The sequence below is a fragment of the Leuresthes tenuis genome, unplaced genomic scaffold (assembly GCF_036924035.1).
Source record: "Leuresthes tenuis unplaced genomic scaffold, fLeuTen1.0.hap1 SCAF_7, whole genome shotgun sequence".
NCBI classification, from domain to species: domain Eukaryota; kingdom Metazoa; phylum Chordata; class Actinopteri; order Atheriniformes; family Atherinopsidae; genus Leuresthes; species Leuresthes tenuis.
The window spans coordinates 9,109,697-9,122,440 of NW_027325361.1; the positions used below are offsets into that span (position 1 = coordinate 9,109,697).

General features: G+C 38.1%; 1 protein-coding gene across 1 annotated transcript in view; it reads left to right on the forward strand.

Annotated features, from left to right (window-relative positions):
- Nucleotides 1–12,744, forward strand: part of hmcn1 (hemicentin 1) — an 85,593-nt gene that overhangs the window by 12,249 nt on the left and 60,600 nt on the right. Inside the window, exons 2-7 of the mRNA XM_072389137.1 lie at nucleotides 4,108–4,178; nucleotides 6,465–6,623; nucleotides 6,704–6,826; nucleotides 7,855–8,026; nucleotides 9,472–9,578; nucleotides 12,594–12,714. Of these exons, the coding sequence (XP_072245238.1) occupies nucleotides 4,108–4,178; nucleotides 6,465–6,623; nucleotides 6,704–6,826; nucleotides 7,855–8,026; nucleotides 9,472–9,578; nucleotides 12,594–12,714 (753 nt within the window). The remainder of the gene's footprint in view (nucleotides 1–4,107; nucleotides 4,179–6,464; nucleotides 6,624–6,703; nucleotides 6,827–7,854; nucleotides 8,027–9,471; nucleotides 9,579–12,593; nucleotides 12,715–12,744) is intronic.

A 12,744-nucleotide genomic window follows, 5' to 3' on the forward strand; every position in this document is an offset into this window, starting at 1 on the left:
TATTAAAAATGAACAGTTGAAATCATAAAAAAATGAAGACAGAATGCTACCAATTCAATATTGTAGCTCTTTTTTGACTGTGCTTGTGTTTTTGTTAGTTTTGTTGCCTGTTCTCAAGAGAAACCTAACATATGTGCACAGTCTATTAGTGGTGATTGCAGCACATACTGGGGTAATTGTAGAGCACCATGCTGTTGACCTTTTATCTACACTGTTTGTTTGTGCTTGTGTTTGCATTTTCATGTCAAGAGTGTAAATGTACCTAAATCCCTAGACTACCTTATGTCTCTGCCAACTTATTTGCTCCTATGTACGTACGTATTTATTGCTGAACAGTTTTGTCACAGAAACACAATAATTGCACCATGTGCTGTTTCACATGTGTTTTCTTAGTTGGGTTGATTATGTGAATTATACCCCAAAGCTGACTTTCAAGATGACAGCCACTCTTATTCTGGCAGATTTGAGCCTGAGTCAGCAGACTGACAGAAACTGTGTATGTTTACTGCTGTTAAGTGCTGTAACAGCTACATGTTGTGCAACTTGTTGGATTTTGTGGCACTGGAAAAGCCATTTAATCTCCTTTTCATGACCATTTAAGTGAAAAACTTCTGCTCTTATGGTCTGTTACTGAGGCTCATTATTTGATTAAGAAATTAGGCGTATTGGGAACATTTTGCTAACAGAAATCTTAATCTGTCTGGAATTAGGAAACAAAAAACCATCTCTTTTGACTGTGTTGTTGGTGGTATTTATGAACAGAAAGGGTTCTTCAGGTCAGTATTGCTTTATATTGTCACATCAGCGTCTTGTTTCTGGACCCCTGGGATTTGACTTTAAAAAGACAGAATAAAGTTAACGTGCAGGATCCGGTTGCAGAAAACACTACCTTTTGTCATGGTTGTTGCACAAACTCCATTAACAGGCACCTCTTTTGGTGAAAGTGATTTTACAAACGTAAAATTTCATTTTTCAGGAAGATGCTTCATCCCCCACAGAAAAACCCTTTTAGATTAAGAAAACTCCCCCAAAGTTTGGGAAAAAAAATATTTTGTTACCTAGACATAGGGATTGAGGATTGTTTGTTTGGATTCAAGTAAAGTCTCTTCTTTGGAATTGGCTGGTGAGATTCTGCTGCTCTACTCCACCAACTATTGGTTTTCTGAAGTTGTATATTACCCCTCTAAGATGTTTTTTTAGCATATATGTGTGCTCAGGATTGAAAAGAAAGAAGTTTCGGGCTCTAGCTGTAATTGATGTCACTGCTGTTTAACACCCCCCTTTGTCTTGGAGTAAGTGAGCCCATGGGATTTAAAAGGCATAAAACTTTCCCAAACTATCATCACATCAGGGTCATAACTTTGGAGAAATCTAAGTAGTAAATTTATGACACTGTTTCTGTCAATTGTCTGTCATGTAGCAGCTTGTGGAACTCTTATTTATTGCTGCCAAAACTTTAGAATTTATTTGGTCTGGGGACACAAAGGGGTGTGAACTTCCCATGCATTGGCCCTGGAATTCCTTGCTGCTGATGTTGTGTCCAGTGCTCAGTAAATGCTCCAAATGATTCACAGCAAATTACTTCAAGCCTGAATGTCAAGGGAGGTGAAACTGAGTGTGCCATTGGACAGTTGCCCATCTCATTGGATGTTCTGTGAGCGTTAAAACCTGCGTGTGATTCATAGATGCACGCTTTAAGCAGGCTTTACAGATAAATGCTGCAAAATGCATGCATGAAGGCTGAAGTCATTGATTGAGAATGTTTACCAACAGTTTTCTTGTGTCAACAAAGTGCTCCCCTAACAGATTGAGAAAGCAGGATGCAGGGAAGGTCTTAATTTTGTTCAGATTGTGGTAGACATTTTCTTTCTTTTGTTGCTTCTTTTGTCAAACATTCTTTCATGCCAAGTTCATTCACCTGAACTTTTTCACAGCCCTCATCACTGAGTAAGCGTTGAAACACTTTCTCAATGAAAGCCAAACACATCTATGCCCCAGAAATATATGTGTTGCCACAGGATTGTAATTCTTCATCTGTTCATAGTTTATTCACAGATTACAAATATTATTTACAGATATTTTACAACTGAGGTCCTTTGTCTGACTCTGGCAGATGTGGAGACGTGCAGAAATAAGTTATTTGTCGCTATTTGACTGGGGTGCTGTTGTTGGTAAAGCACACACATGACCCTTAAGACCCCACAATGCAGACAAACACACATGTAAAGAATAGAAAAAAGGTAATGACACACAGCAGTGTCTTATGGAGTCAAAGATTATTACACCAGTGGATTTAAAAGAGATTTATTTCATCTCATGCTGTTTAGAGGTCAGGAGTATTAGCCATGGTTTTCCACATGCTGGTACAGAAGAGGGTGGCTGTGGTTAGGAGCACCATCGCCAAAACAGTCTACAGAATCCTTACAACAGCCATGGGAACTTCTCCCTGAAGGAAAGGGATGTCAGCTTTTCCATCTCTGAAAAGATTGGCTCCAAATCCATGTTCCGTTCAGAGCAGCCATGCACATTTCCATGTTGGTTTTAAAAAGCGATCGCCACAAAGGTTCCTTTGCTCCACATTGAGGATTTAAAATTATGCCAAAGTCTGGTTCATTTGGAAAAAGACTTTTTGCATGTTATTGAAACTGAAAGTGCATGTAAAGTTTTTTTTTAATGAAGAAGTATAACATGACAGGAGCTTCTGGGATTATGTGATCCTGGGATTTTGGATTTTGGACTTTATGTTGCCGTCATGTCACAGACTTTGTGTGTTCTCCCCAGTATGAAGTTACAACACTTCAGTAAACAGGAAAATGTCTTGTTTAGACCTGGTCTTTAGACTGAATTGAGGACTGTAAGTTCAAACTGTCCCCTTTTTAAACAGTCAGAGATCCTTTGTAATTGATCTCTCTCAACAAGGATACCCTTGTTTTAAAGTTTGCTTGCATGTGCAGAACTGCACAGCGTGTGTGAGTGTGTATGCAGGTTTTTTTGAAGACCCTCATCAATCTCATTCCTCAGCACAGCTGTAGTGGCTGAAAACCATCCAATTTGACTGAATAGGGATTTAGCAGCTCTTTAGCAAATAGTGCAAAGTCAGCTGAGAAAAAGAAATGACTACCAACAGTGGAAGAGTCAAAGCGCACATGCACTGTTGTCACTATGTGGTGATGCTACACTTTTACTATACAGTGGACGAAGGTCACCATCTGTTGGGCCAAATCCCAAATATAAGTGGACGAACGTCTCTTGACTGATCAGATTCTTGCTTGTAACCTTTCAAAGTTTGCAAACATTTGATTGAGTTTTGTGCTTTTATGTCTTAAAGTTCATATCTTGGTTTTGGATGGTTGGTTAGACAAAATATTTAAATGCGCTGTCTTGCACTGGGAGAGTTGTGACAGGCATTTTTCACAAATTTCTTCTATTCTATATTCAGAACAACCAATGGACTGTTTAAAAAAGGAAACAATCACCAGACCAATAGTCAATGAGAATAGTCATAAGTAATTTATTTGACATCTATATGATACTGATCTAATTAACTGTATTTTCAGGTTTCTCTAATTTTTTAAAAAAGTCACAGTGTCACCAGAATGAGTCTTGACACTGGAACTGTAAGAACGTTAGTGATATCTGTCCACTGTGCTACACAGGACCGCTTTAAACATTGTGGATAAAGATTGCTATCCATCCTTTACTAAGAGTAATGTAAGGTGTATACTACAATTTTGATAATTTCATATTCTTCTTGATATATTTTTTGCCAGAATTAAAAGTCAGTATTAATCTAATCTGTCTTTTAAAAATTTCAAGAATTTCATTGTGATCCTCCTTTATCATTCCTATTATCGGTACGTATCTTCCTCACATTTCCTTCGTCCCTTTTCTTTGTTGATTAGATACATCTTATTTCCTGAGGTTCTTCCTCACTGCAGTTCATACTTTGACATTTTAATCTGGACATCCGTTTGCATTTGCCAAAAGCAATATTTGGCTCAGGAGCAGAATTTAGGAAATAGAAATGCTTTCAGTTATTCATGCGATAAAGAATTGAGCCCTCGGCTCTATTAATCACACAGCTTCTTTTGTGTTGTTTCTTTGCAGAGATTGGACCGGTAACAATCACAACAGACCCAAAGAAATTCCAGAATGAGCTGAGAGAGTTGTACGTTCAGGTGGGTTCAGAGATCACATTCATCAAACTAAGGAAGCTGCAGCGCTGCTTAGGTCATCTGGCCTGAATAAAAGCAGCAGACTCTGGTCATACCAAAAGTCTGGGTAGGAACATCTGTGAGCTGCTGCAGAGCTTGTATTAGTCATTCTAAACAGGATCCTGAAAGAAGTCTCAAATTAAAATCTGGTATATAAAGGATCAGTCATTGAAGACTCTGGTCACATGTTAACACTTTCCTTCTTTTCCTGAGCTAATACAAAAATTGCATTAAAAAATCCAATAGCTAGACGGATACACAGAATACCATCAGGTCCACACTTTTTGTGATTTCTCGAAGAGAGGAAGGCTGTGCAGAAGTTTTATTGTGTAGGATTTATGCAAAGAAGAAAAGTTTGAAACCAAATATGTTCAGTAACAGTAAGATGAACAAAGGTAGCATTCAAAGATTCTGTGAAGAAAGACTTTGGAAAGTGCCCGTGCGTCTTTGGCATGTCCTTTTGCCAGTCTGGTGTATGAGCAGTGTTATTTATAGTAATCACAGAAACAATCCAGTTTCCTCTCACTTGCTGCTTCATTCCCGAGTCTGTTTTTCTTCCTTTCGCCTCTTCACCGGCACAACTGATGAGATTTTGGCCAAAGAACATGGAAAATATACTCTTTGGAATTGCCATTTTTTTAAGATTGGAAATCTTCTGTCAAGCAGGGAGAGGAATTAAGGCAACTCTTGATATCTGTAGGCCTTAGTAAAGTAATGCATGGTGGTTGGAGGGGGGGTAATCCGGCTCAGCGTTGGGAGCATTAAGTGAATTTGGGAGGTTGATGTTTGGCCAGAGGGGATATTTTGGGGTTCAGGCAAGACAGAGGAGTCTTGTCTCGCACCTACCAAACTGGCCCCCAACCTGAAATCATGGGTCACTCCATTCCAGATGTTACCCTTGAGGGTGATGCATACTAGCGAGCTACTGAACCTTTTAGACAGATGTACATGTGTCTGTTAGAAATGCCACAGAAAATATTTGTCTTTGACCCGATCAACAAGACAGTGACACACAAAGTGGATGAGTAGAAAGCAAGTTTTAATGTTGACAGGTTGAATCGACTGTCCACTCGGTTTTATTTTGGCTTAATATCTTTCAAGGCCACATATTCTATATTTGTTAACAGTCCGCTGGATGTATTTCCACCACTCAGGCATGATGTTGGTGCCGTTTATTTGTTTATATGAAACATTTTAAGAGCATTTTAAGAACAAACAATTACATTTGTTTCTCCAGTAGCAGATTCCTTTTTGACAAACTGATTACTTGAATTGCATACTTAATGTGTTATTTAGCTAAATTTGCTAGAAATGCAGGGCAACTTTTTGTTTAAATGTGACAAAATGATGCTCATTAGAAACCCACATGATGGCGGTTTTATTATGCTGTGAGGCTGCTTTGCTGCTTTATTTGGTGCCTGAGGTATTGGATTTATCAAAGGAATGATACAGTAAGAAGTTTTAAAAAGCATTTTAGATGTAAATGTGTAACCAAATGTCAGAGACTTAGTATTGAGGTAAACAACACGCAGAACAGAATCAGCAGCACAGAAGAAGGTTAAAGAGGAAAAGATGGATAGATTTACCATAATTGAATGTCTTTGCAGACAGGTGAAATCTGTGATTGCAAAAAGCTCTGCAAACCTTTTGGAGTGGCAGAAGCTGTCAGAAAACATGTGCAAGAAGCTTCTGGATAGGGACAAGAACTCTTTAGAGCCTGTAATTGTTTCCAAACTATTGGCAATCAAATATTAATGATTGGTGTTAAAATGTGTGTGTCAAAATATTCAGAGTTGATTAATATTGGTTCAATTTAATTTATTAATAAAGATTTTCTGAGTTATCTCTTCAAAATTCAGGGGCGTTAATGTGACTGACCAGCACATAATATTAACTAGATACCGACATTTTGCTGAGTTTATCACTGATGGTCATAGCATTTAGCTCTGAGGACATGGGTTTTTTGTATTTTACTCTACTGTGATAGGACAGACAGAAAGCCCTATTAGGGTGTTATATTCTGGTACACCCCATTTAACTATGACCTAAGTCTCAAACACATAATTTAATTTACACTACATTGTGCATTTTGTAAAGATAGAATAAATTATGTATTTGATCACTGATTTTAGGACTAACAGAGCTGCACAAATTAGTTTGTATAGTTTATATGTTTGACAAATGAAAGAACTCACACATGTACATGTGCACATGAACATTATTGGCTGATCATATGTTTTGCTCTCTTAGGGAGGTGGCGACTGTCCGGAGATGAGCATTGGTGCCATTAAGATTGCTTTGGAGATCTCCCTGCCGGGATCCTTCATTTACGTTTTTACAGATGCCCGTTCTAAAGATTATAAGCTAACCCATGATGTCCTGCAGCTTATTCAACAAAAACAGTCACAGGTTTGGAAAAACACTACGTAATCTTTATTGTTTTCAAGTTCTGGATCACAGAGACCACATTTTCATTCCTGTTTCTGCAGGTGGTGTTTGTGTTGACAGGAGACTGTGATGATAGGACTCACATTGGTTACAAGGTATATGAGGAGATTGCCTCTACTAGCTCTGGCCAAGTCTTCCATTTAGATAAGAAACAGGTCAATGAGGTAAGAGCATTGTGTAATATACATATGTTACTGTACATCCTTTTTACTTAGATTTTTTCCAACTTTTAAAGATTCAGAGTCAGAAGACATCTGACTTCAAAAGACATTATTTAGTCATACTAATCAAATCTTTTGAAAATGGTCAGCGCTTCTTTTAAGCTGTGGAAATTGCTATGACTTTTGCTATACCACGTTCAAATCTGGGCTCCAGATCTTATGTGCAGGAAGCATTTCATTGATTGATTCATACTATAGCTCTTTTTAACCCATCCAAAAAATGTAAATCAACAGTCTTGGACAGTCAAATTAACCAAAGGCTCAAGTTTGAACGTTCTGCTGTTTTATTACTTTAAGGTAAGATTTCTTGCAAAGGAAGTAAGGCATTTATGTATTTCTGCTAAGACTGCAAAAGAGCCCTTTGCTCCATACAGTAAAACAATTCTCTCTCTGGCCTCATGAGGATAATCTTTTCATGAAACACTCAAGATTAAATGCATTAGCTCCATGTTGACAGTTTTTGCCAGCAGAACAGACTTAACAGGAAGCAGGAAAGCAAATGCGAAACCAAGTTTTGTATCAAATGTTTTGACCAACTATTTTTATAGTTCTTTTTCCTTAACAATGTTTTAGATTAATGCCCTTTGATATGTAATTCATGATTTCTAAAGTCACAAATGCTCGCTAGTTCACATATTCTGCTTTGAGTAGCATCTGAGTTTTGCACAGTAGTTTTTGGGTTCCCCTTGGGTACAGGGAGGAAATAGGGGGTAGCACATGTGGGGAATGTTTGAAACTTACTCATGAAAGCTTTCACATGTTTGAGTTTGACCTTGTATGCAGTTGGGGAAGAACACATGTCTGTGTCATAGATTGCACAATATTAAAATGGGATTTTCTCATTATCTCTTTTACAACTTACTTTGTCTATAATTTTGATTACAGATTTCAATTGTTTTGTTCATTTCACCTCATACAAACTATTATGAAATTATGTCCATTGTTCACATTTTCCTCCCATCTTTTGACAGGTTCTTAAATGGGTGGAGGAGGCAGTGCAGTCCTCAAAGGTCCATCTGCTGTCCACTGATCATTTTAGTCAGGTCAGCAACACTTGGCAGATGCCCTTTGACCCCAGCCTTAAGGAAGTCACCGTGGCTCTCAGTGGACCAGCACCTGATATTGAGATAAAAAACCCCCAGGGTATGAATAATGCCACCATATATCAACAGTAATGTCAGTGAGATTCCTTTTTATATTTAGTTTTAGTGTTTATATGGCATATATGCTTAAACTATAACAAACTCTCTATTTTTAATATGTATTGATTTAATCTGAATTTTGAATATCAAGAAAATACATCAAATATGTAATTTGATTTCTTAGATTATTTTATGAACATAAGATTAGACCCCTAAGACTTAGAGTAGAATCCATTTTCACACCTAAATTTGTGATCGTGAATTTCTCATATAGGGCCAGAGAGGATGCAGAGGGTCCTGCTGGTGCCGTTAGGTCTAAACAATATGACTTCAATCTTGCTGTCATTAGACTGAAAAAATGTAGCGCCATCCATCTCCTGATGTCAATAAAGCAGTTGAGGAGAGGCTGGACAGAGCATGCACCAAAGTGCTTAATTGGGAAATAAACTTGACAGTCATCTGCATAATGATGAAAGGAAACTCTATTTCCACTAAATAGTCAGCAGGTACAAAGAGAATAGAGGAGGTCCAAGAGTGGAGCCCTGTGGTACCCCCCTGGTGGTGGTAAAGTCCTCAATGCTAACACAAAAAACTTCTGTCCAAGTGGTAGAACCTAAAACTATTGGAGAGCTGAGTCTGTGATACCTACCCACTGCTCCGCCTTGAGTAACACACAGTCACCAGAATCTGTTGCTAAAAGAATATAATTTTTTTTTAAAAAACAACTTAACAGAGCAGATTCTGTGCTGTAGAGTCTTAAATCCATACTGGAATACCTCCAGAATAGCTTTTTCATTCAAGAGGAGTTTAGACAAGAAAGATAGCTTGGAAACAGACCTAAAGTTTGACAAAACAGACCCATTTTTTTCAGTAGAGGTTGCACAACAGCATGTTTAAAAATGTTGGCACCACACTAGAGGTGAAACTAATATTAATAATAATGAGAATAGAGGGATATAAAGTATGGAAGACATTTTTTCATATTTAAGAAGTTAAGAAGAGCCAACATCAACTTCTTAGATAGTAACAACTTGCACAGCTTTTTTTGCTTTTATTAACTATTTTTCAGTCCCAGAAAGACTCTACTTTTTTTTATAGAAGTGATGACACTGGGTGTTAGAAGATTATGTTGCATTCTCTGAGACACCAATAGCCATAGCAGTTAAAGTACAGCACTGTTGGAAGTTTGAGTATATCAAAATACATTTTTTTCTCTTTGTACACATTTAATCAACATCAGGGATTCATACACCACTGTATGCAGTTTATGCAATACTTCACTAATGTATAAGAAATATATATTGTGTATTTAAAATTCCCCATTAAATCTCAATATTTTATGTTTAACTTGCAACTATGTTACAAAAAGTGGTAAAGCTTTATTTGTGTCAGTCAAAGCTGCAGAAAAGTTAAATAACTGTCTCTGTGTTCATGTCTGGCCTCCAGGGAAGCTTGTGGAGGGGAAAGATGGCCTGACCGAGCTCTTGCACATTCCCAACTCGGCCAAAGTTGTCAACATCAAGGACCCACAGCCAGGGTTGTGGTCTATCAAGGTAAACAATTCATTTTTTTTTACCTGGACACGTGTAAAATTACAGGCTTCTAGTAATTCCCAGAGCTGAGCTGTCCAACTGCCAATAGTTCAGTAGTATGACCTTGTTATGAGGTTGCAGCTCACACACCACGAGGGAGCTGTGCCCTTCAGGAAGTTTCTTTAGTTTAAATGCTGTAGTTACATATCAGCATGTTGAGTTACGATGATGTGGAATCAATTTAACATGCATGTTGTCTGGTGAAAGCGTCTTTCAGCCAACCAAAACACGATCAGAAAGAAACATTTGAGCTCAGAGAGGATTTTTATGAGGGTCCTGGTAGATGACGATAACGTATGTTCAAGGCCACTGCTGTCAACGCGGCCTACTGCGTTTTTGTTGGGGCACTCTTGCTGCTCAGTTGAAAGTGTTGGCACCCTGCTGTCAGTGTAATGCCAAACAGGTCAGCCATTTAACTGCCTGCACTGTCAAAGCCAGATGTTGGGAAATGACAAACATTTTTACCTGAGTGATTTGTTGATGGGGCCTCGATGGCCCCTGTATTCTCTGTAGCCCTCTGGTGGGACAGGTTGTCTCATTTCTGCGTCGCTGTGTTATCTGTCAGAACCCTATCTGATATACAGGGAAATGTCTTGAATGAACAACTATAACAGTGCAGCATTTCCTTTCCAAGCTGAGTGTTCCTGTGTTCAGATGATAATGCTAGAGGGTTGAAATATTTGCTGTTTTTTCTGGTTTATGTAACATTACTTTCTCTTGATGTTTATATTACTTTGTATCCAGGCATATACAGAGATGGCATAAAATGATTCAGTTATTTACAATCAAAAGTCATCATTGGACAGACATGGATGGAAACTACAGCTTGACTAGTTAGTGACAGCTCACTGCCATTACTCAGTAACTGTTATTGTACAGAGAAAAACTGGCAAATATTTTTGAAACTTCTTTCATCCTCATCTGTGTATTAGACTGAAAATCCTTCCTGTCGTGCTTTTACCTTTGGTTGACATTTTTTCAGCATTTGATTGACTGTTGGCGTAAAATTCTTTAGGCTACATAACACTTTTTGTCTCCTTCGGTGGGTAATGGTAAGTGAAACCTTAAAATAAAATAAAATAAAATAAAATAAATGCTCTAAGTTGAAAATTCTTTACCGTTACATGATGTTTTCCTTACAGTTTGAATGCACAGAGGGTTGTCCTTGTGTCTGTGCTTTCGGACATCAGCGAGTGTGGCAACCTGAGGTTATAAGGGATGAGGCATAGACATAAATCAGACTATCTTATAAAAATCTTATAAAAAATATCCCATGAAATTCCACTGTAAGGTCAAGGCCATAGAATGTGGGTGAAAAGGAATTTGAACCTTTCTAATCTGCTTTTAAAAATATTTTGTAGTGATGTGTACAAGCCACAATCGCCCCATTATCACGACATTTTCTGTTTCCCTGTAGTTCTTATATCATTACCTCTCTTACAAGTAAGTTCATTCTGTTTATATTTGCAGAGCAGACAGACCTGGGATTTTTTTTAATCCATCTGTTTCAATTCGTGTTTTAGTGGACTCTTATTATTTTTAACTTATTATTTTAAAAACGGTATGTGTTCAATGACATGTTATTGGAATTATTTAATCACAGCCATCGTAAATCTGATTTCAAGGTTTCTATTCTTAATGGAATTTGTTTAATTGACACATTAATCAGTCTACAGTCGTACACTCCAGTCCAATAAATGTTTGACACAGAATCTTCTATCTTTACCTTTCACTTCTTTCTCATCTCTACTCCAAAGAAGCATCCACGTTGCTTTCCTTCATCTGCTCATTGTCGTCTTTGTCCAATGTGTTTCTGCGCCACCTTTTGAATTGGAGATGGATCCAAGCACAATGTGTGTCTATTGTAAGTTGGCAAGTGTGCAATAGCCATAGTGTGTGTTGTTCACAAAATCCTGAACAATGAATTGGCTTTAAGTGCTGGGCAGGTCATTCTGTATGGGTGGGTGTGAAATTTGGAAATGAGCAGCTTTAATGATAGGGCCTCTTTTTGACTTTACTAAAAGCATGACCTTTAAAGAACCTCTCCCTAATTATAGCCTCATTTACAACCAACTATAGGTTCAGGATAATTCTATTGCAGCCATTAAGGCAGGTTTGATGGCCATCTAAATGTACTTTGTATTGTGACTCCTGATAGTAGGGAATAATGCTTAAGGCTGGGCTCCATTGTTTGAACTAGTTTATGGGCAGTTGTAGGTCAGGAGAAGCTGTCATCCTTCCATTCAGTGGAAGATCAATGGTTCTACATGTCCACGTGCTGAAATGAAATTTCACCTCTCGTCTGGCAAAAGTTGTCCCTTTGCTTCTTTTCAGAGCACTATTATGTTTGGTGTGTTTATGTCAGATGTAACTTAATCACTGAAAACTACAGAGAATCTGCACATTCTCTTTCATTTTAAGTTACTGCACAGTAAATGACGGTTCAGGATTGCATGCCTCTTTCTGCATTGTGACACCATCAAGGTGTTTTACCTAAGGTGAGGAGTTTCCACCTCTCACCAACATATACTTCAGGGTAATTACTTTGTCTCTGTTTCTGCGAGTCTTCAAAAGACCTTCACATTATGAAGACGACATGAGCCATTATCCACATTGATTATAGTGGTTGTGTTTTTTTTAAGTGAAGTATGAGTGTCAGTGTAAATGGGTCATCTCTAAATTGTGGATGTTTTATAAGCTCAGGTGTGATATTTGACAGTAAACAGTGACTCACTAGTTGTGTCTTGTCTGTGCATGTGGGGACTGTTGGCACACAAAATGCTGCTAGACAGCAGTGTCTCAGCTGTGTCTGTCATTAGGCCACTCAGCACTACTTTTGATGCAACAGCCAGACTTCCATTGAACTTATCACCATGTACTATTAAGCCAGGGTTTTGGGCAGGATAACTTAACAATGTTACGTAAAAAAAAGTAGGATAATGGATTTCTAATCACATCACCTTTTTTTTGACCCAGACCTCTAGTGAAGGAAGACACTCAGTTCGAATCACAGGTCTCAGCACCATTGACTTCCGAGCTGGGTTTTCTAGAAAACCCACCCTGGATTTTAAAATGACTTACAGTAGGCCAGTTCAAGGTAAGTCTGTCTAAAAGTAACACCACTCTT